Source organism: Protobothrops mucrosquamatus, unplaced genomic scaffold (assembly GCF_001527695.2).
Source record: "Protobothrops mucrosquamatus isolate PMUCROS unplaced genomic scaffold, P.Mucros_1.0 scaffold5994, whole genome shotgun sequence".
Taxonomy (NCBI): domain Eukaryota; kingdom Metazoa; phylum Chordata; class Lepidosauria; order Squamata; family Viperidae; genus Protobothrops; species Protobothrops mucrosquamatus.
Window position 1 is genome coordinate 15,686 of NW_015391833.1, and position 21,889 is coordinate 37,574.

Genomic DNA, 21,889 nt, shown 5'->3' on the forward strand with positions numbered 1-21,889 from the left:
CAAAGGGAATGCAGCCATTAGGGCAAGATGGGGGTTGGGGTGGAAATTGGGGGCAGGTCTGGATCTCTGCCAGCAGCATGTGCCCAACCCCCCCCCTCCCAAGTTTGCTATGCTCCCCCACCCCTCGCCCGCCTTTGTGCGTCTAAATACAAATCCTATCTTGGGAGGCCCTCTCACCTATCTCTCCAGACCAAACCATGCCCAAAGGTAACACCTGCCCAGAGGGTGGAGGGGGGGGCTCTTCTGTTTCCGTTCCTGCCACTGATGTCTCCCCGTACCAATATTTGCCCAGCAGGAGCAGCTGTTTGAGTTTCCATGAACTATTGCCAATGAAAAGCTTACATTTGTTGGTGAGCCAGCCCCATGTCCCTTGAAGGGTCTGATCCTTCCTGATCATTTGGGTGGAACTTTCTGGAAGGAAGGAAGGAAGGAAGGAAGGAAGGAAGGAAGGAAGGAAGGAAGGAAGGAAGGAAGGAAGGAAGGAAGGAAGGAAGATGAATAATAGAATAACAGAGTTGGAAGGGACCTGGGAAGCCTTATAGTCCAAGCCTCTGCTCAGTCAGGAAACTCCATAATATTTTCAAAAAAAATAATAAATGGCTGTCCAGTCTCTTCTTGAAGACCTCCAATGATGGAGCACCACAATTTCTGGAGGCAGGTTGTTCCACCGGTTAATTGTTCTCAATGTCAGGAAATTTCTCCTTCATTCTAGGTTGCTACTCTCCATAATTAGTTTCCATCTGTTGTTTCTAATCTTGCCTTCAGGTGCTTTGGAAAATAAGTTGACCCCCCCCCTTTTTGTGGCAGCCCCTCAAATATTGGAAGACTGCTATCTTGTCACCCCTGGTCCTTCTTTTCATTAAACTAGACATACCTAATTCCTGCAACCATTCTTTGTATGTTTTAGCCTCCAGTCCTGCATGGAGAAAGAAGGAGGAAGGGGGGAGGGAAGGGAAGGGAAGGGAAGGGAAGGGAAGGGAAGGGAGGGAAGGAAGGAAGGAAGGAAGGAAGGAAGGAAGAAAGAAAGAAAGAGAGAAAGAGAGAAAGAGAGAAAGAGAGAAAGAAAGAAAGAGGAAGGAAGGAAGGAAGGAAGGAAGGAAGAAAAAGAGAAAGAAAAAGAAAAAGAGAAGGAAGAAAGGAAGGGAGAGAGAGAAAGAAAGAAAGAAAAGAAAGAAAGAAAGAAAAAGAAAGAAAAAAAAGAAAGAAAGAAAGAAAAAGAAAAAAAAGAAAGAGAAAAAAAAGAAAGAGAGAGAGAGAGAGAAAGAAAGAAAGAAAGAGAGAAAGAAAAAGGAAGGAAGGAAGAAAAAGAGAAAGAAAAAGAAAAAGAGAGAAGGAAGAAAGGAAGGGAGAGAAAGAAAGAAAAAGAAAGAAAGAAAGAAAAAGAAAGAGAAAGAAAGAAAGAAAGAAAAAGAAAAAAAGAAAGAAAGAAGGAAAGAGAAAAGAAAGAAAGAGAGAGAGAAAGAAAGAAAGAAAGAAAGAAAGAAAGAAAGAAAGAAAGAAAGAAAGAAAGCCATCGGATTGGAAACAGCGACCCTACAGCTTTTTAATTTTAGCAATCAACCTCCTGATGTTGTTCTTTTTTCTCTCCTTCCCCTCCTCACCCTTTGGCCCCTTAGATGCTGAGCCTCACCAGCTGGGTGAGCAGAGGGCTGGTCCTTTTTGCCATGGTGCTCACAACCGCCTCCATCACCATATCAGGAGAATGGGAAAAAGAAGGTGAGCCCCACGTTAAGCCAGGGCTGGGAGGGCTGCCTGCAGAGGGTGGCGGGGGTCACTTTTGGCCAAAACAACCCACCACCCTTCCTAAGGAGGAGGGAAGAGGGACTGCAAGGTCCCACTCTTAAGGGCAAAGACATGGCTCCACATCATCTGGCAGATTCGGGATCCATGAAGCAATGGAGCACCAAGTCTCATGCTCTGGGGCTTTTCTTGCAGGGGTGACCTATGCTGAGCTGGGGAGTGACGTGGTTCTGAAATGCCCTGGAGCAAACCCAAGGTAGGTACCTGAGTGGGCCCAATCCTGGTCCCACCCAGGTGTCTTAATGATGATGATGATGATGATGATGATGATGATGATGATGATGATGATGATGATGATGATGATGTTGGAAGGTACCTTGGAGGTCATTTAGTCCAACCCCCTGCTCAGGCAGGAAACCCTATACCATTTCAGACAAATAGCTGTCCAGTCTCTTCTTAAAAACTTCCAGTGTTGGAGCATTCACGGCTTCTGGAGGCAGGTTGTTCCACTGGTTAATTGTTCTAACTGTCAGGAAGTTTCTCCTTAGTTCTAGGTTGCTTCTCTCCTTGATTAGTTTCCATCCGTTGCTTCTTGTCCTGCCTTCAGGCGCCTTGGAAAATAGCTTGACTCCCTTTTCTTTGGGGCAGCCCCTGAGATACTGGAACGCTGCTATCATGTCCCCCCTCGTCCTTCTCTTCATTAAACTTCATTAAACTAGACATACCCAATTCCAGCAGCCGTTCCTCTTGTGCAGAATGTGTCCAGCTGAGGGTCTGAAGATCCCCAAGCTGGTCCCTAAGGCAGTTGAAGGTACCTTGCCATCTATCCCTGTTTGCACTGAGTCTGCCAGTAAAATCCCCCTTTTATGGAATGGGACAATTTAATTATTTAAAATAATCAGAAAATTATTTTGGGTTTTTTTTTTATCATTCACATTTCGTTTTGTCCCTCCTTTTGGTATCCTTTCTTTAATGATTCCGTTTGACTATTTCTACGTTATTAGTGTAACTCTTGTTTGTGTGGCAAATTGCCCACGGTGAGTTGTTCCGTGGCAAGTTGCCCGTGGCGAGTTGGTTGTGGCGAGTTATTGTAGACCCCACCTCTTAACGTCCTTCCAGAAGTTCTCTCTGAGTTTGGTTGTTTACTAGCACACATTTCATTACCAAACTGGGGGACATTATCAGTGCCAGGGAGGGTGGAGTTTGCGCCTATTTATATGCCAGGGGTCCCCAACCCCCGGTCCGTGGACCAGTACCAGGCCACAACATGCCAGCAACCGGTCCACACAAACAAGCAAAGCCCCATCCGTGAGATGCAGGCAGCACAAAAAACCACGCACTCTCCGGTCCGTGAAAAAACCTTTCTCCATGTAACTGGTCCCTGGTGCCCAAAAGGTTGGGGACCTCTGTTATATGCAGCAGCTTGCCCTGCCAGTTTTGATAGGGGTGTAGTTTCCTCCTTGGTGAGTCCCTGATTATTGCTTTCTGCTTGATAATTTGTCTGGTGCTGATGCCTGCTTCTCTGTCTGCTACCGTGTTCCCGTGAAAATAAGACCCACCCGGAAAATAAACTCTAGCATGATTTTTTTCAGGATGCTCGTAATATAAACCCCAACTCAGAAATAAACCCCAGTTAAGATCGTCAGCTAGACGGAGGCATTTAGTACTGTATTTTCCCAAAAATAAGAACCTAATCAGAAAATAATGTGTCTTTTGGAACATAAATATAAGACCAGGTCTTACTTTTGGGAAAACACTCTAGAAGGGATATGCAAGTGTTTTTGTTTTTGTTTTTAATTATCTCTTTTGAATGGGGTGAAAATTGAGGACATGTTGNGAAGGAAGGAAGGAAGGAAGGAAGGAAGGAAGGAAGGAAGGAAGGAAGGAAGGAAGGAAGAGGGTCACTGGATTGGAAACAGCGACCCCACAGCTTTTCAATTTTAGCAATCAACCTCCTGATGTTGTTCTTTTTTTCTCTCCTTCCCCCCCCCCCCTTTGGCCCCTTAGATGCTGAGCCTCACCAGCTGGGTGAGCAGAGGGCTGGTCCTTTTTGCCATGGTGCTCACAACCGCCTCCATCACCATATCAGGAGAATGGGTAAAAGAAGGTGAGCCCCACGTTAAGCCAGGGCTGGGAGGGCTGCCTGCAGAGGGTGGCGGGGGTCACTTTTGGCCAAAACAACCCACCACCCTTCGTAAGGAGGAGGGAAGAGGGACTGCAAGGTCCCACTCTTAAGGGCAAAGACATGGCTCCACATCATCTGGCAGATTCGGGATCCATGAAGCAACGGAGCACCAAGTCTCATGCTCTGGGGCTTTTCTTGCAGGGGTGACCTATGCTGAGCTGGGGAGTGACGTGGTTCTGAAATGCCCTGGAGCAAACCCAAGGTAGGTACCTGAGCGGGCCCAATCCTGGTCCCACCCAGGTGTCTTGATGATGATGATGATGATGATGATGATGATGATGATGATGATGATGATGATGATGTTGGAAGGTACCTTGGAGGTCTTCTAGTTCAACCCCCTGCTCAGGCAGGAAACCCTATACCATTTCAGACAAATGGCTGTCCAGTCTCTGCTTAAAAACTTCCAGTGTGGAGCATTCACCGCTTCTGGAGGCAGGTTGTTCCACTGGTTCTAACTGTCAGGAAGTTTCTCCTTAGTTCTAGGTTGCTTCTCTCCTTGATTAGTTTCCATCCGTGGCTTCTTGTCCTGCCTTCAGGCGCCTTGGAGAATAGCTTGACTCATTCTTCTTTGGGGCAGCCCCTGAGATACTGGAACGCTGCTATCATGTCCCCCCTCGTCCTTCTCTTCATTAGACTTCATTAAACTAGACATACCCAATTCCAGCAGCCGTTCCTCTTGTGCAGAATGTGTCCAGCTGAGGGTCTGAAGATCCCCAAGCTGGTCCCTAAGGCAGTTGAAGGTACCTTGCCATCTATCCCTGTTTGCACTGAGTCTGTCAGTAAAATCTCCCTTTTATGGAATGGGACAATTTAATTATTTAAAATAATTAGAAAATTATTTTGTTTTATTTTATCATTCACATTTCGTTTTGTCCCTCCTTTTGGTATCCTTTCTTTAATGATTCCGTTTGACTATTTCCACGTTATTAGTGTAACTCTTGTTCGTGTGGCAAATTGCCCACGGTGAGTTGTTCCGTGGCAAGTTGCCCGTGGCGAGTTAGTCGTGGCGAGTTATTGTAGACCCCACCTCTTAATGTCCCTCCACTTCTTCTTTTTTTTTATTGAAAAGTTTTATAAAAGTTACAATATAAACCCCAAAACCAACCCACCCTAATCCCCCCCTCTCCCTCCCCCACTTCCCAAAGCTGAATACAGGGTTACAAATATAATAATCATAATCTAACTAACATTAACCAACTACATAAATAACCAAGTCCATAATGCGCTTTAACTCCCCTTTAACGTAAATATAATAATAATAATTAAAACATAAACAAATTAGTATCCTAATTATTAAACAATAGAATATTGTTAAACAATACTAATACTAAAAATAATAATGATATCATATAATTAAAACTAATAAAAATTTCACTATAACAAACTATTAATACTAATAATACTCTAAAATTTACTCATAGGCTAAATGGAACTTTTTAGTCCCATATTTATTCTGAATACAATCTATCCATCTTCTGCAAACCGAAATGTATCTTTCTTGTGAGTGATCCTTCAAATAGGCAGAAATCTTAGCCATTTCTGCTAAATTTGACACTTTAAGCGGCCATTCTTCTATAGTAGGCAAGCAATCCTTCTTCCAGTATTGCCCTACTAATAACCTTGCAGCTGTTATCAAATTCAACATCAAGTTAGTTTCTTTAACATCACAATCTGTAATAACACCCAACAAAAATAATTGTGGAGTGAACTTTATCTTTCTCTTGAAAATCTTTTGAATGTTCCACCAAATCTTAATCCAAAAAGCTTTTATATTTCTACAAGTCCACCAAATATGAAAATAAGTAGCATCCAAGCTACCACAGTTATTGTAGACCCCACCTCTTAATGTCCCTCCACTTCTTAAGAGGCCAGAAGTTCAGGAGAAGTTCTCTCTTGAGTTTGGTTGTTTACTAGCAGACATTTCATTACCAAACTGGGGGACATCATCAGTGCCAGGGAGGGTGGAGTTTGCTCCTATTTATATGCCAGGGGTCCCCAACCCCCGGTCCGTGGACCAGTACCAGGCCACAACATGCCAGCAACCGGTCCACACAAACAAGCAAAGGCCCATCCGTGAGATGCAGTCAGCACACAAAACCACACACTCTCCGGTCCATGAAAAAACCTTTCTCCATGTAACTGGTCCCTGGTGCCCAAAAGGTTGGGGACCTCTGTTATATGCAGCAGCTTGCCCTGCCAGTTTTGATAGGGGTGTAGTTTCCTCCTTGGTGAGTCCCTGATTATTGCTTTCTGCTTGATAATTTGTCTGGTGCTGATGCCTGCTTCTCTGTCTGCTACCGTGTTCCCGTGAAAATAAGACCCAACCGGAAAATAAAATCTAGCATGACTTTTTCAGGATGCTCGTAATATAAACCCCAACTCAGAAATAAGCCCCAGTTAAGATCATCAGCCAGACGGAGGCATTTAGTACTGTATTTTCCCAAAAATAAGAACCTAATCAGAAAATAATGTGTCTTTTGGAACATAAATATAAGACCAGGTCTTACTTTTGGGAAAACACTCTAGAAGGGATATGCAAGTGTTTTTGTTTTTGTTTTTAATTATCTCTTTTGAATGGGGTGAAAATTGAGGACATGTTGNCTGCCAGTAGGGTTTCCTGCAGAAAAAACAGTTGTTCCCTAGTGGAGGTTTGCCTACATGCAAATTTCTCCCATTTGCCAGCTTTCTGAAGCATTTGATGCCCATATGTAGCAGCAATAGAAGGGAATTGACTCCCTGGTGCTCTCTGAGCTTGGATGTTTTGTGGCAACCAATTTTTTTTACCTCGTCTTTACCCAGTTAGGTAACATCATCAGTGCTAGAAGGGAGGGAGGTTTGCAGGGAGGAGGAGGAGGAGGAGGAGGAGGAGGAGGAGGAGGAGGAGGAGGACGACGACGACGACGACGACGACGATGACTGTGGGGTCCTTGGTGCTCTCTGAGCTTGCTTGTTTCCTTGCAGACATTTCATGACCCAACTAGGTAACATCATCAGTGCTAGAAGGGAGAGGGGTTTGTGGAAAGGAGGAGGAGGAGGAGGACTGTGGGGTCCATGGTGCTCTCTGAGCTTGCTTGTTTCCTTGCAGACATTTCATGACCCAACTAGGTAACATCATCAGTGCTAGAAGGGAGTGGGGTTTGTGGAAAGGAGGAGGAGGAGGAGGAGGACTGTGGGATCCATGGTGCTCTCTGAGCTTGCTTGTTTCCTTGCAGACATTTCATGACCCAACTAGGTAACATCATCAGTGCTTGAAGAGAGAGGTGTTTGTGGAGAGGAGGAGGAGTTCCTTGATACTCTCTGAAGTTGGCTGTTTTCTTGCAGACATTTCAATTACCTGACACGGGAACTTCATCAGTGCTACAAGGAAGTGGGTTTGCAGAGAGGAGAAGGAGGAGAACTGTGCAGTCTTTCATGCTCTCTATGTTTGTTTTCTTGCAGACATTTTATTACCTAACTAGCAAACATCATCAGTGTGAGAGAATGTGACGTGTGTGCTCCCTGTTTGGTAGGGTGGTATGTTTTCTACACCCTCCAAAATGTTACTGAATTCCCCGAGGCTTGGCATGCAGACCAGTCAGCCATCAGTAGACACATAAAGATAACCTACATTTACACACCATTCAAAAGAGCCAATGAAAAAAAGCTAAGAAGGAAACAAAGAGGCCAAACACACATCGTCTCCAGCAGCCAATAACCAGATAAGCAGGGATTAACACCAGTCAAACAATCAAGTGGAAAGCAATATCCTAATCAAGGAAGGATTACGGAGCAAAACTCTCTTGAACTGATGATGTGACCTAGTGGGGCTCACGAAACAACTGAAAGAAAAGCAACAAACTCAGAGAGGATCAAGGACCCCACAGTGTCGTCGTCGTCATCCCCCTCCTCCTCCTCCTCCTCCTCCTCCTCCTCCTCCTCTCCACAAACCCCCCTCCCTTCTAGCACTGATGGTGTTACCTAAGTCTGCAAGAAAACTGCAAGAGTTCAGAGAGCAGCCTGAACTACAAATATTCTCTTCCATTTGAAGTAGTCCCTTTTGATCTTCTGCCCCAGACCTACCAGTTTTGAGCTCCTCCTGTTGTCTAAAAGTGTGTTTTCCAAAAAAAGCATATCTGCCTTTCTTAAAGTATCCCTCAAAATTTTTAGTTTTATTCAATCCGTTTGGGAAAAATAAACCCATATATAGAGTTTCAGGTATTTTAAGGTAACATATTTCAAATAGAGAGGAATATTCCACCATCTGTACCAGCCTGGGCCATGCCTGTTCTAGCATGCTGTTCATTCCTGTGGTGGAAAAACCAGGTTTCCGCAGAGGAAACCACAAGGAAAAGAGCTGGTCATTTGTCCTTCTTAGTCCCATTTTTTGTGGGCAGTGACACCGAAAGGACCACAGAAGTCTTCCCATTGGGAAAAGCCCTCTGCTTCCTCCTCTTGTTACTGGCTGTCCTTTTCTCCTTCCCTCCCCCCCCCCAAAAAAAGAAGCCTCTTTCTGGGCATTGCCTTCTGCCTTGCAACCTGGCTAGTTGCGAAGGGACACCCGCCTTTTGTGTCGTTCTGCTAAAGGCTGGCAGTGATGTTTATTCTTGAAGGAAGCCACAGGGAAGGACCTCAGCAGCAACGGATTGACTGGGAGGGGGGCAGAATTGGTAGCAATTGGGGGGCACCCCGCTCAGTGGCATTCAACTGGGGGGGGGACTGTGCAGCTTCTCCTTGGTAGCAATTGTGGGGCACCCCGTTCAGAGATAGGAAGTCAAACAGGGGGGGAACCTTGCAGCTTCTCCTCCTTAGGCGTTTCTTGAGAATGTAGGATGGACCCCCGGTTTGCTGTCTGGAAGACCCTCACCCCCCCTCCCTCCTGCCAATGGTCTTCTTCCCTGGTCTTACAGCAGACATGTCAAACACAAGGCCCGGGGGCCGGATGCGGCCCGCGAAGTGGTTTCATGGGGCCCGCGAAGCCATCCTGGAAACAGTGAGGGAACGGCCCCCGCTGCCTTGGCCCTGGCCCAGGTCGGCCGGGAGCCAATGTACAATTTTGTGGTGGCCATCTATGCCGAAACGCATTCAGTCTTAGCCCCACAAGGCCGTCTGGAAACAGCGAGGAACCAGCCCCTGCCGCGTCGGCCCCGTCCCCTGGGTGCATGCTGGGGAGGTGTCACCCTTTGTGAGAATGAAGAAATGGACCATGCCTTGGCGCTTGCCCCAGTCCCACCCACCCCTCTGCCAGAGACCCTCAGATCTGTCCCACTCCTGCCCAGGCCCCCACAGGCACCCTTGACGCAAACGATGTAGAGCTGGCCATGCCCACCCAGTACGCCCCACCTACTCCATCCATGCCTACCCAGAAGGCCGCACCCACCCTGGCCACACCACCCGCCCCCCCCAAGGGCAACCGCAATGCTGATGCGGCCCTCAATGAAATTGAGTTTGACACCCCTGTCTTACAGCAACTCTTCTGTCCTCAGGTCCACGAGTGGATGGCAGCGGATTGGGGGCTCCGGGCTGCCAACGGACTCCAGCGTCCAGCAGGGCCAGTTGCTCTTGAGTCACGTGGACCTCTCCTCGGAAGGCACCTACAGCTGCCAGGATGGCAGCGGGCTTCTCCTGGGCTCCGTTGTGCTCAGAGTCGGCCGTAAGTGCGGGTCTCCTGTGGGAGGGAGTGATACATGCCTGGTGGGGAGGGGGGCACTCTGAGCTTCTGCAGGTTAAGGGAGAAGCCGCCGAGTGGTGAACTGCGGGCGGGTAAGGTAGTCCTCGACTGACAGCAGTTCCTTTAGTGACCGTTTCAAGTTAACGGCACTGAAAAAAGCGACTTATGACCGCTGTTCACACTTACGACCGTCGCAACATCCCCGTGGTCACGTGACCAAAATTCAGACACTTGGCAATTGACTCCTATTTAGTGTCCCGGGGTTAAGTGATCCCCTTTTGCGACCTTCGGACAAGCAAAGGCAATGGGGAATCCAGATTCACTTAACAACCGTGTTCCTAACTTAAACAACCGCGGCGATTCATGTAACGATGGCTGCAAGAAAGGTTGTAAAGTGGGAGAAAACTCGCTTAACAACCATCTCCCTGAGCAATGGAAATTTTGGGCTCAGTTGTGGTCATAAGGCGAGGACCCCCTGTGCCTGTAGTGGAGAGCCACACGTGGAACCGGAGAGGTGCTGGTCTCCCTCCTTGCCAAGCACCATGTCTGTCTCCTTGCCTGCAGGGCTCCCTGGACCCCCCTCCGTCACCTGCCGAGCCTCCAACTACGAGAACTTCTCCTGCTTCTGGACCCCCAGCGTGGAGACACACCTGCCCACCAGATACATCACCACCTACCTGTACGTCTGTGGAGATCCTCCATCATCTAGATCATGGTTGTCCCAGAGCTGCTTTTCCCCCAAGGCAACTGGACAAAATAACAGAGTTGAAAGAGACCTCGGAGGGCTTCTAGTCCAACCCCTGCTCAAGCAGGAGACCCTATACCAGGGGTAGGCAACCTTGGCCCTTTTATGACTCGTGGACTTCAACTCCCAGAATTCCTGAGCCATTTATGCTGAGGGGAAAGGGAGAGGTTTCCAAGCTGAGCCATGCTGGCTCAGGAATTCTGGGAGTTGAAGTCCACGAGTCATAAAAGAGCCAAGGTTGCCTGCCCCTGTCCTATATCATTTCAGACAAGTGGCTGTCCAGTCACTTCTTCAAAACCTCCAGTGATGGAGCACCCACAACTTCTGGAGGCAACTTCCATTCCACTGGTTAATTGTTCTCACAATTAAAGAGATTTCTCCTTCGTTCTCGGTTGCTTCTCTCTCTCCTTGATGAGTTGGTATTAAGTTGACCGTCCGGTTGACTTACGACAACCAGAAAGGCCAGAAAATTGTAAGTCATCTTTCTGGACTTTCTGGAAAAAATCCAAGGAAGTCCTTTTGCCTTTTGGGAAAAGAACCTTTGGGACACACCTCTGTATATCGGTGAGGGTGGGCTGGGCTGGGCAGGAGTCAGTGGAGCTGAGGAGGGGGTCTACTAAGGGGAGGAGAGGCCTAGATCTATGGGGCAAGGAGAATGTTGGAGGGGGAGCTGGAGGGGCAGAGAAGGAGAAGGAGAAGAAAAGGCATTTTTGCCTCCTCCACGTCGTCTGTAATGATCCTTCTGCTCTCCAGCGGAGGAACCCACAGGCGTTTCCTCTCCAGAACCTTACTTGGAACAAACAAAGACTTCTCCAGAAGGTTTCCATTGCACCTTCCAAATTGATGGTCAGAGGGAAGCTGGGCTACCCAGCCAAGGGCGGAGGCAGCCTGCACCTTCTGCCCTGGCTGCGGAGCCCAGCCATCAATTTGGAAGGCCAGGGGAGCTGTGACTCCCGGCAGAGAGTCCTGAACGGGGCAATCACGGTGCAAGAAGGATGGCTTAAGGCAGTGATGGTGAACCTTTTAGAGACCAAGTGCCCAAACTGCAACCCAAAACCCACTTATTTATCGCCGGGTGCTGGGTGGGTGTGGCCCACTGGGGGTCATGGCAGACTGGGTGGGTGTGGCCAAGGTGGGCGTGGTCACCTCATTGCTCATGGGGAGGGACGCCTATGGGGGCCGGGCAGGGTTAGGGGAGATCCAGGAGGTCTCTGGCAGGTGGGGCGGTGGGCAGGAGGCTCATCCTGCAGGGTGAGGCAAGGCGAGGCAGGGCGGAGGTGCCATTGCCACGGGGCATGGCGAGGCAGGGGCCGGGGCGGCTGCTGCCTGACACCATTGGCCCCCACACACACAAGCCAGCGAGCGCATGGGGGCCGACGGTGTCCGTCAGCAGCCACAGCCTGCCGGCCCCACCACCGGTGCACTCTGGGGCTCCGCAGCCCACCGCCAGCAGTTCAGAGAAGCCGCCTCTGAGCTGGACGGCCAGCCAACAGCTGAGGAGGCGATGCAGTGGGTCCTGCCCAGGAAAAGGAGAGCATGCAAGGCCAGGAGGGATGGGATGGGGGGGGAAGGAAACCAGCCATGCTGGGATGCATCCGGCCACATGGGAGCTTGGTGAGTTAGTGGGTGGCTGGTTGAAGAGGGACGGTTGCCATCTCCAGGGCATGGTGCGTGTGCCCACAGAGAGGGCTCTGAATGCCGCCTCTGGCACGTGTGTCATAGGTTCGCCACCACTGGCTTAAGGACCACTGTCTTCACCGCAGCAGCCAGTGGGGGGAGAGGTGTCTTGAGTGGAGTGGGGCCATGATGAGACCATGAGGATTTTGAGCCCACAACAGACCAATGGGGCACTTTCACCAGGCTTGTATTAAGGCGGGCAGAGGGGGAGACACTCTGTTTAGTTTATTAACCAAAGGAGGCAGCCACGGCCCAGCTGGCCCTTTCAGCCCTCGTGGGAATAGAAGAGGCTGCCTGTTTCGTTGGGGGTCAAGGCAGCCTTTATCCGATGCGGTTTGCTCCCCTTTGCTGGCTCTGCTGCCTCTGGGGTGAGGCTGCCTGGACACAGGGATGGCCAGTCGGGGTACTGGGGAAAAAGGTCTCGCGTTTCTTCTGGATGCCCGAGGGTGGGGGGTCCAGTCGGATCACCCCTCTTTCTCCTTCTCTTTCTCATTTCCTCTTTCTCATTTCCCAGGATGAAACAGCCGCCTGGAGCTGACAAGTCAAGGTAGGTCCTGCCCTTTGGCAGTTCACATTTGCCCACCGGCCCCAGATTTCCCCCTTCGCATCCAGAGTAGCCGCCCAGGTCTAAGAGCCTAGGATGGCGGCATCGGAGCACCGTTCGTAATACCCTTTGGAGAAAGTCCGTCAACGGGCTTTTCCATTTCTTTTTGTCTATGGAAGAACTTGCGTTTTGATGATGGCTGTTGGGAAGAAAGCATGGATACCAATCAACGTATTATACACTGCTACGTATTATCATTATTATGTATTATTATGATGGGTCTGGGAATTGCTATTTACCCAGGCTGCAAATAGCTTCGACTGGATTTAGTCCTTTTGTCTGCTGGATTCTGCCCAAGGGTCGAAGAGAGCTAATGATAGAGTTGGAAGATTTGGCCTGTGCCAGACTGTGTAACATTTAGGAGATGATGGGTTGGGAGATTCTCTCCGTTCCTCTCGGGTCCAGGTACTTTTCCAGATGGTGCTTTTGGGATGGTGCCAAGTGCCCCAGACCACTACTGACACCAAAGCCCCTTTCTTCCCCCACCTTCGCTTGGTCTCTCTTTTAAGGTCGGTGTTGTTGTTAGTTGTGAAGTCGTGTCCGACCCATCGTGACCCCATGGGTCCTCCAAGCCTTCCTGTCCTCTACCATCTTGTGGAGTCCATTTAAGCTCAGGCCTACTGCTTCAGTGACTCCATCCAGCCACCTCCTTCTCTGTCGTCCCCTTGTTCTCTTGCCCTCAATCTTTCCCAGCATTAGGCTCTTCTCCAGTGAGTCCTTCCTTCTCATTAGGTGGCCAAAGTACTTGAGTTTCAACTTCAGGATCTGGCCTTCTAAAGAGCAGTCGGGGTTGATCTCCTCCAGGACTGACCAGTTTGATCTCCTTGCAGTCCAGGGGACTCGCAGGAGTCTTCTCCAGCACCAGAGTTCAAAGGCCTCCATTCTTTGGCGCTCAGCCTTTCTTATGGTTCAACTTTCACAGCCATACATTGCAACTGGGAAAACCATGGCCTTGACTATACGTACTTTTGTTGGCAGGGTGATGTCTCTGCTTTTTAGTATGCTGCCTAGATTTGCCATAGCTTTCCTCCCCAGGAGCAAGCGTCTTTTAATTTCTTGGCTGCAGTCCCCATCTGCGGTGATCTTGGAGCCCAGGAAGATAAAATCTGTCGCTACCTCCATTTCTTCCCCATCTATTTGCCAGGAATTGAGAGGGCTGGATGCCATGATCTTGGTTTTCTTAATGTTGAGTTTCCCTAGTTTTTCTAACTTCATCAGTTTGTGTAGACTTTTCCCCCCCGGTATGTTGGTTTGCGGTTGGGGATTATGGTAACTTATGTCCTGTTTTCCCCTTGGCCAAGAGCTTTCAGGACAAACGCTTTCTCTTGTCTTTGTGCAAGCAGATCCCCGGTCAGCAACGTGGGTCTGTGTGTCCAGGATCCTGCCCTCCCTCTCTCCTGCACCGTCAGCAAGTCCCAGTTCTGGAGCTCCTACCGTGTGAACGTGACGGAGGTGAACCCCCTGGGCTCCAGCTTCTCTCTCCTGGACATTATCGCCCACAGCATCAGTAAGCCCCGCCCCTTGGGGGAGGAGCACCCGGGCTGCCTCAGAAAGGAAGGGGCTCTATTTGTGGGCCGTCCTCATTTAGCGACCGGCCACCCGGTCGTTAAGTGAAGCAGTCGCTAAATGAAGCCGCCCCTGGGCTTATTATGTGCTCCTTCAGCTTCCTTTTGCTTTACAGATAGTCCTCGACTTACGACCCCATTTGAGCCCCAAATTTCCTTTGCTAAGCGAGGCAGTTGTTAAGAGATTTGTGCTTGTTGCTAAGTGAATCACTGCAGTTCTTAAGTGAGTCACATGGTTGTTAAGTGATTCTGGCTCCCCCCCTTGACTTTGCTGGCCAGAAGGTCGCAAAAGGGGATCCCACGATCCCAGGACACTGTAGCCGTCATAAACGTGAGTCACTTGCCAAGCATCTGAATGTTGATCACACGGCCACGGGGACGCTGCGATGGCCGTAAGTGTGAAAAGGGGTCATAAGTCGCTTTTTTCAGTGCTGCTGTAACTTTGAACAGTCACGGAAGGAACCGTTGTAAGTCGAGGACTACCTGTATGCATATAATTGGAGTAAAACGTTAGAAAAATACAAATGATCGGCTGTGAATAAAGCTAAAAGAGAGAGAGGGATGGAATAGGCCAGTGGTGGCGAACCTATGGCACGCGTGCCAGAGGCGGCACTCAGAGCCCTGTCTGTGGGCACACGCGCCATGCCCCGGAGATAGCCATCGTCCCTCTTCAACCAGCCGCCTGCTAACTCGCTGAGGTCCCACGTGGCCAGATGCATCCCAGCACGACTGGTTTCCCTCCCCTCCATCCCATCCCTCCTGGCCTCGCATGCTCTCCTTTTCCCGGGCACGACCCACTGCATCGCCTCCTCAGCTGTCGGCTATCCATCCAGCTCAGACAAACTTCTGGCGGCGGGCTGCGGAGCCCCAGAGTGCGCCAGTCGAGGGGCCGGCAGGCTGTGGCTGCTGATGGACACTGTCAGCCCCCATGTGCTCACTGGCCTCTGTGTGCAGGGGCCGATGGTGTCAGGCAGCGGCCGCCCCGGCCCCACCTTGCCCTGCAACAATGGCACCCCTGCCCTGCCTCACCTTGCCTCCTGCCCACCATCCCACCTGCCAGAGACCCCCTGGATCTCACCGAACCATGCCGAGCCCCCACAGGTGTCCCTCCCCGTGAGCAATATCAAGATGACCACGCCCACCTTGGCCATACTCACTCTGTCTGCCATGACCACTACAGCCACGCCCACCCAGTGGGCCACGCCCACCCGGCACCCAGCAATAAATAAGTGGGTTTTGGGTTGCAGTTTGGGCACTCGGTCTCTAAAAGGTTCGCCATCACTGGAATAGGCTGAGCTGGGGTAGGGGGGATCTGTTATTAATTGCAAGACCTCCAATGTGAAACCATTCTTCATGGGAGCCCCAAGCCAGCCAGGCAGAGCCAGGTCTTCGGGCTCTTCCGGATGGTGAGGAGAGCTGGGGATGACCTCACCTTGATGTCCCAAAGGGCAGAGCCACAGTAGAGAAGGACCATCTCCTGGACACCCCACCACCACCACCAGATACAACCTGGCCGATGGGGCCTGCAGCTGGAGTCCTCTGCCAGGGGAGGTGGGGTGGGTCAGTCCTACAAGGGTGAGATGGTACCTCAACGTTCCCAGTCAAACGGAGTTTGGGCCCAGAGAATGGGGAAAGGCATGGGGAGGGGGCTGGCTTGTTCCCCCTCCAGGGTCTCAGCTCCTCTCCTCTGCCTCCTCTCCAGCCAAGCCAGATCCTCCAGAGCACGTGCGGGTGGAGCCGGTGCCCCTGGCCCCCCGGCGGCTGCGCGTCAGCTGGGCGTACCCCTCCTCTTGGCCCAAAGAGCCTTCCTTCCAGCTCCACTTCCGGGTGCGCTACCGGCCGGTCTTTCACAGCTCCTGGTCAATGGTGAGTGGAGTGGGGTGCAGGTGTGTGTGTGTGGGGGTCTCAAACGCGTGGGACTCTGTGCTTGCACAGGGATCCTATCTCTCCTTCCCGGAATGCGCCCCATGCATTTGGGGTGGCTGGTGGAGGGGGGCAGTCGGTTCTGCTCAGCCCCCCCCGTGTGAGCGGAGTCAGCGGCCAGCTGGGCTCAGCAGATGGGCTGATGGGTGCCGCTTCCTGGCTTGGCAGGTGGAGACGAGCAACGTGTCCGAGGTGATCACGGACGCCCTGATGGGCCTGGAGCACGCGGTCCAGGTGAGCGCCAAGGACTTCCTGGATGCTGGCAGCTGGAGCGAGTGGAGCCCGGAGGCACGAGGCTGGCCGGCTGCTGGTAAGGGCAGGGAAAGGGCACCAATTGGGGGGGGGGGAACAGGGAGAGAAGAACAGGGCAGGGGGAAAGGGTTGGGATGGGGTGGGGTGGGGACTAAATCTCGGGCCGACGTTAAAAGAGGAGACCTACAGGTGATCCTGGACTTAGAACTACAACCAAAGTTTCGGTTGCTAAACGAGACCTTTGTTCAGCGAGATTTGTCCCGTTTTACAACCTTTCTTGGTACCGTTTTAAGGGAACCACTGCAGTTGTCAAGTTCGCAACACAGCTAAGAATCCGGCTTCTTCCCCATTGACTTTGCATGTCAGAAGGTGGCAAAAGTGAGCCGGGAACATTGCAACCGTCATAAATAGGAGTCAGTGGCCAAGCGTCCTGATTTTGATCCCAGGACCCTGGGGGAAATGTTGCAATGTCGTAAGTGTGATAAATGGTCCCCATGTCAGTTTTTTCAGTGCTGTTGTAACTTCGAACAATCACTAAATGAACGGCTGTAAGTCGAGGACTGCCAGTGTTTGCAGAGACGGATAATGCTGTGGCCAAGCTGTCTTCCTGTTGCATGATAACTGTCCTGGGGTTGTGGGGTGCTCCATCAGTGGGTTGTTTTTTTTTAAGAATAATAGAGTTGGAAGGGTCCTTTGAGGTCTTCTAGTCCAACCCCTTACTCAAGTAGGAGACCCTATAGCAAAAATAGACCATTTGACCAGGATGGCGTAAGGTTCCCCTGCCTTGATGGACTAGAGCAGGGCTTTTCAACCTTTTCACCCATTGTACCACTTTTAGGATATGGCAATATCCGAGTACCACCAGTCGCCTAGCAAGGTGTCAAAAACTTGATGACCAAAAAAAAAAGAAAAAAGAAAAAAGTGATAAAGTACAGGTAGTCCTCGACTTACAACAGTTCGCTTAGTGACTGCTCAAAGTTACAATGGCACTGAAAAAAGTGCCCCCCAAGCCACAGCCGAGTAAAACACCTGCCTGCCCGCCCGGCCGCGCTCTTCCTCCTGTCTGAGGTTTTCATTGTTGTGAGCATTTCTGTTGAGGATTGGCAGTGGGAGTGGGGTGGGGGGTGTTTGGTTTTTATTCCCCCCGTCTGCTGGGTGGTTGCAGCAGGTTTTGGTCACTTCACATGACCCTGGGACACTGTGACCGTCATAAATATGAATCAGTTGCCAAGCATCTGAATGTAAATCACAAGACCCTGGAGAGGCTGCAACATTCCAGCTGATCGGCGCTTCTGGGCTCAGCAGAAGCGCCAGGATCAGCGCCGAGCTCCAACTGGACCCTGGCACTGATCCTGGTGCTTCCACTGAGCCCTGAAGCCCAGCAGCTCCAGCCGTCTCTCGCTCAGGCTTGTGCGGTGCTGCCACCGGTTCAGCTCATTCCCCTCCCCCGCTACCACTTTTCTAGGGTGCTCATGTACCACCTGCCAGGTGCCAATGTACCACAGGTGGTATCGTACCACTGGTTGAAAAGCCCTGTTCTAGTCCAACCCCTTACTCAAGTAGGAGACCCTATACCAAAAATAGACCATTTGACCAGGATGGCGTAAGGTTCCCCTGCCTTGAGCGGGGGGATGGACTAGAAGACCTCCAAGGTCCCTTCCGGCCTTGGGGTTTTATGTTGTGTGTTCTACATAGCCAATGCACACCCATGCGCAAACACATACACACGCACACTGTTTGAAGATTAAAAGCCTCGAGGGACAGTGAGGCCAGGAGAATTCCCTTGGACCCTCATGGCGGGAATCCGGCCTGGGGGGGAGGCTGTGGGGGGCTTTCTCTGAATCCTGAGGCTGTAACACTCGGAGCTGGTCAAGAGTCTGACCGCAAAGTCTGCTTGTGGCCTCTTTTGGGGCTGGAAACCAATATGGAAACATTTTTCCTAACCTTTTCAGTGCATCCGTCACGCCAAAAGAAAGTATTAAGGCAGCTTTGTAAAGTTTAATTTCTTTCCATTTTTCAGAAAAGAAAGAGAGTGGGTGGCAGGAGGGGTTGGGGGGGGGGGTTGCAGAGCATTCCCGGCTAGCTTTTTCCCCCCATTTCTTTTCCTTGCATTTTTCCATCTGGAAAACGGGTCCTTGGAAGACGCAATTTGATGCTTCCAGGGCTGGCCAGCTATTCCTTCTCGTTGGCATTTTGGGTTGAAAGGGTGCAACGAGAGCTGTTTTTGAACCCAAAGTAGATGAAGAGTTGCAGAAAACAGGAGCCTCTGCTGAGGGTGGAGGGGTCCAGATCTGTGGGGCCACCAGGCTGGGGATTCTGGGCCTGGTGTGATTGCTCTGGGGCCCCTCTGTGGATATTGGTTGACTTCCGTCTCTACACCAGGGGTGGGCAACTATGCAACTTTAGGACCTGTGCTGGCCCGGGAATTCTGGGAGTTGAAGTCCACAAGTCCTAAAGTTGCCATCAGGAATTCTGGGAATTGAAGTCTACAGGTCCTAAAGTTGCCATTAGGAATTCTGGGAGTTGAAGTCCACAAGTCCTAAAGTTGCCATCAGGAATTCTGGGAGTTGAAGCCCACAGGTTCTAAAGTTACCATCAGGCATTCTGGGAATTGAAGTCTACAGGTCCTAAAGTTGCCATCAGGCATTCTGGGAATTGAAGTCCACAGGTCCTAAAGTTGCTGTCAGGCATTCTGGGAGTTGAAGTCCACAAGTTGCCTTCAGGAATTATGGAAGTTGAAGTCCACAGGTCCTAAAGTTACCATAGTTGCCTTCCCCTGCTCGACACTTCACCATGGGTCAGGCAGTGGGGAGAACGGTGCCCCCCACCTTGCCTTTTCTCAAGCTGTCCAATTTGGGCTTTCCCTCCTGCAGGACAGGTTGCTGAGCCCAGCGAAGCTGCTCCGGACACCGTTGAGCTGGACCCGCCCGCCGAGGAGCCCTCTCCGTCCCCCGACAACGAGCCAGTCGGTAGGTGGGAAGCCCGAAGCCGAGGTCGGCATGGAGAGCAAGGCCAGGGTGCCGATACTCGCCCTTCCGACCCAGGATATTTGCTTTGAAGAATTAGGATCCCTGCAAAGATCTTTAGATCTCCCAGGCAAAAGTGCTCCCATGGCTATGTGTGTGTGGCCCTGCAGCTAAGAGACTGGGAGTCTCCAGCCCCCTTTTTGCTGGCATGGTCTGGATTGGGCCCCCAGCACCTCTGCCCTCGACTTGCAAGGGGGAGGGTGACACTTGGCAGGTGCCCGCAGGGGGACGGAGCTCAGGGATGTCTTCTGTCCCCAGCAGGACACGGTGACTCCATGGAGAAGGTAGCAACGCTGGTGTCACTTGGTATCGTCGCCTTCTTTGCCCTGATGGCCCTGCTGCTGTTTGCCTTCCTGGTGTGGTAGGTGGAAAACCTGGAGAGCGGGTGGCCGGGCTGGAGTGTGTGCTTGCTCACTAGGTCTGGTGGGACAAGCCTCCTAGGACAGTGATGGCGAACCTTTTAGAGCAGTGGTTCTCAACCTGTGGGTCGGGACCCCATTTGGGGTCGATCAACCATTTCATGGGGGTCGCCAAGCAAGGCTGTCCGCCATTTTTTTTGTTTGCCATTTTTTTTGTCCGCCATTTTTTTCCCCTTTTCCGGCGGGTGCCTTACCTCCCTTGAGCTGGGCCAGCTGGTGGTCGGCCTGCTCCGTCTCTGCCGCTTCCCAGCTACGCCTTGGCCGGCGCAGGGGGCGGAACCACGCATGCGCGGCGCTCCCGGGCAGGGAAAGTCCTCGACTTACGACCGGTTGGGTAGTCCTCGACTTACGACCGGTTTAGTCCTCGACTTACGACCGGTTTAGTCCTCGACTTACGACCGGTTGGGGTCATGGCATTAAAAAGGTTGAGAACCACTGTTTTAGAGACCGAGTGCCCAAAAACTGGCCCCGCCCATGCTCCACCCCCTGCCACGCCCCCATTCTGCTCTCCCATCCCCTGCCCCGCCTTCCCGCAGGGCCACTCACCGCCTCCAGGGCCCGCCACCGATCGCCCAGGCAGCCCAGCAGCGCTATAGCAGTCACGCCCTCTGCCCGCGCCCTGCAGCATCAACTGTGCACGATGGGGCGTGAGGGCAGAGTCTTGTCTACGCTGCCTGGCTGCCATGTCCTTGGCTGCGCTGTTCCGTGTGGGCCACACTCGGGGACGACTCTCCTTCAGGGGGGCTGCTGGAGAGGAGGGGGTCACGGGGGAGGCAAGGCTGGGGCAACGGCACGTGTGCCCACAGAGAGGGCTCCGAGTGTCACCTCTGGCACCCGTGCCATAGGTTCGCCACCACTGTCCTAGGAGGACGTCTGTGGAGATTCTGTCATCCAGGTCATGGTTGTCTCAAAGGTGCTTTTCCAAAAGGCAACTGGACCTTCTGGGGGGGGGGGGTTCCCCTCCCTTGAATATGTTTTGCTTCTCATCCAAGAAGCTTCTTCGGTTCTTGGATGAGAAGCGAAACGTTTTCAAAGAAAACGCCAAGACAGTCCAGTTGCCTTTTGGGAAAAGCAGCTTTGGGACCTGTTGGAGGACCTTCTCCATCTTTCTCTCTCTCTCTCTTCCTCTCTTTCTGTGGAAAGGATCCGGTCAAAGAAGCAGAGCAAAGAGGCAGGCAAACACCAGGACCTGCTTGCAGCTGCCACCCACCTCAAGGCCTTGCCAAGTGAGTACAGCCTGGGCCTCTTGCGCGGGGAGGGGGGCACGGCAACCCTCCCCCCCTCGGTGGGACTCCCTCGAGGAGGTGGTTCTGGTCCTGTGCAGGGAACAATTTGGATCCTGCAGGGCACAGGATCATGGAGGACAATCAAATCAGGGCAAGACACTCTATATTAAACCAGGAGTCTTCAAACTTGGCCCTTTTATGACTTGTGGACTTCAACTCCCAGAATTCCTCAGCCAGGCACGTGTGCCTGGCTGAGGAATTCTGGGAGTTGAAGTCCACAAGTCATAAAAGGGCCAAGTTGGAAGACCCCTGTATTAAACAAAGAGGAAAAACCCCTTGTCCTTCTAGTACTGAGCGCCTGAAGGCAGGACAAGAAGCAACGGGTAGAAACTAACCAAAGAGAGAAGCAACCTAGAACTAAGGAGAAACTTCCTGACAGTGAGAACAATTAACCAGTGGAACAACCTGCCTCCAGAAGCGGTGAATGCTCCAACACTGGAAGTTTTAAAGAAGAGACTGGACAGCCATTTGTCCGAAATGGTATAGGGCAGCGGTTCTCAACCTGTGGGTCGCGACCCCATTTGGGGTCGCACGACCATTTCACGGGGGTCGCCAAACCACTCCGTCCGCCATTTTTTTTTTGCCCTTTTCCTTAGCTGTGCTACTCCCTGTGCTTGGCGTCAGCCTGAATGCACGAACTTTACCAAATGTGCCCTGCAGGAGGCGTGTGAAGAGCGCAGGCGCAGAGCAAGGCCCCACCCTCCCCAGGGATTCATTTCAGATTTAGGCGGCAAAAGTTTTTCTCGCGCAGAGGAGAGAGGAAAAACAATTGCGGAACACTCGGGAATCCCTTGCAAGGCACCAGGTACCTTGGTGCTTA

General features: G+C 51.4%; 1 protein-coding gene across 1 annotated transcript; it reads left to right on the top strand.

Annotated features, from left to right (window-relative positions):
* Window positions 1–1,616: 1,616 nt before the first annotated feature.
* On the top strand, window positions 1,617–21,009 carry IL11RA (interleukin 11 receptor subunit alpha; the record flags this gene model as incomplete). Its single annotated transcript, XM_029286925.1, has 11 exons — window positions 1,617–1,716; window positions 1,936–1,996; window positions 9,388–9,554; window positions 10,137–10,251; window positions 12,509–12,541; window positions 13,942–14,105; window positions 15,866–16,029; window positions 16,255–16,396; window positions 19,212–19,307; window positions 19,623–19,725; window positions 20,927–21,009. Coding segments are annotated over exons 1-11 (1,228 nt in total), but the record flags the coding sequence as incomplete, so codon positions are not given.
* Window positions 21,010–21,889: the final 880 nt, after the last annotated feature.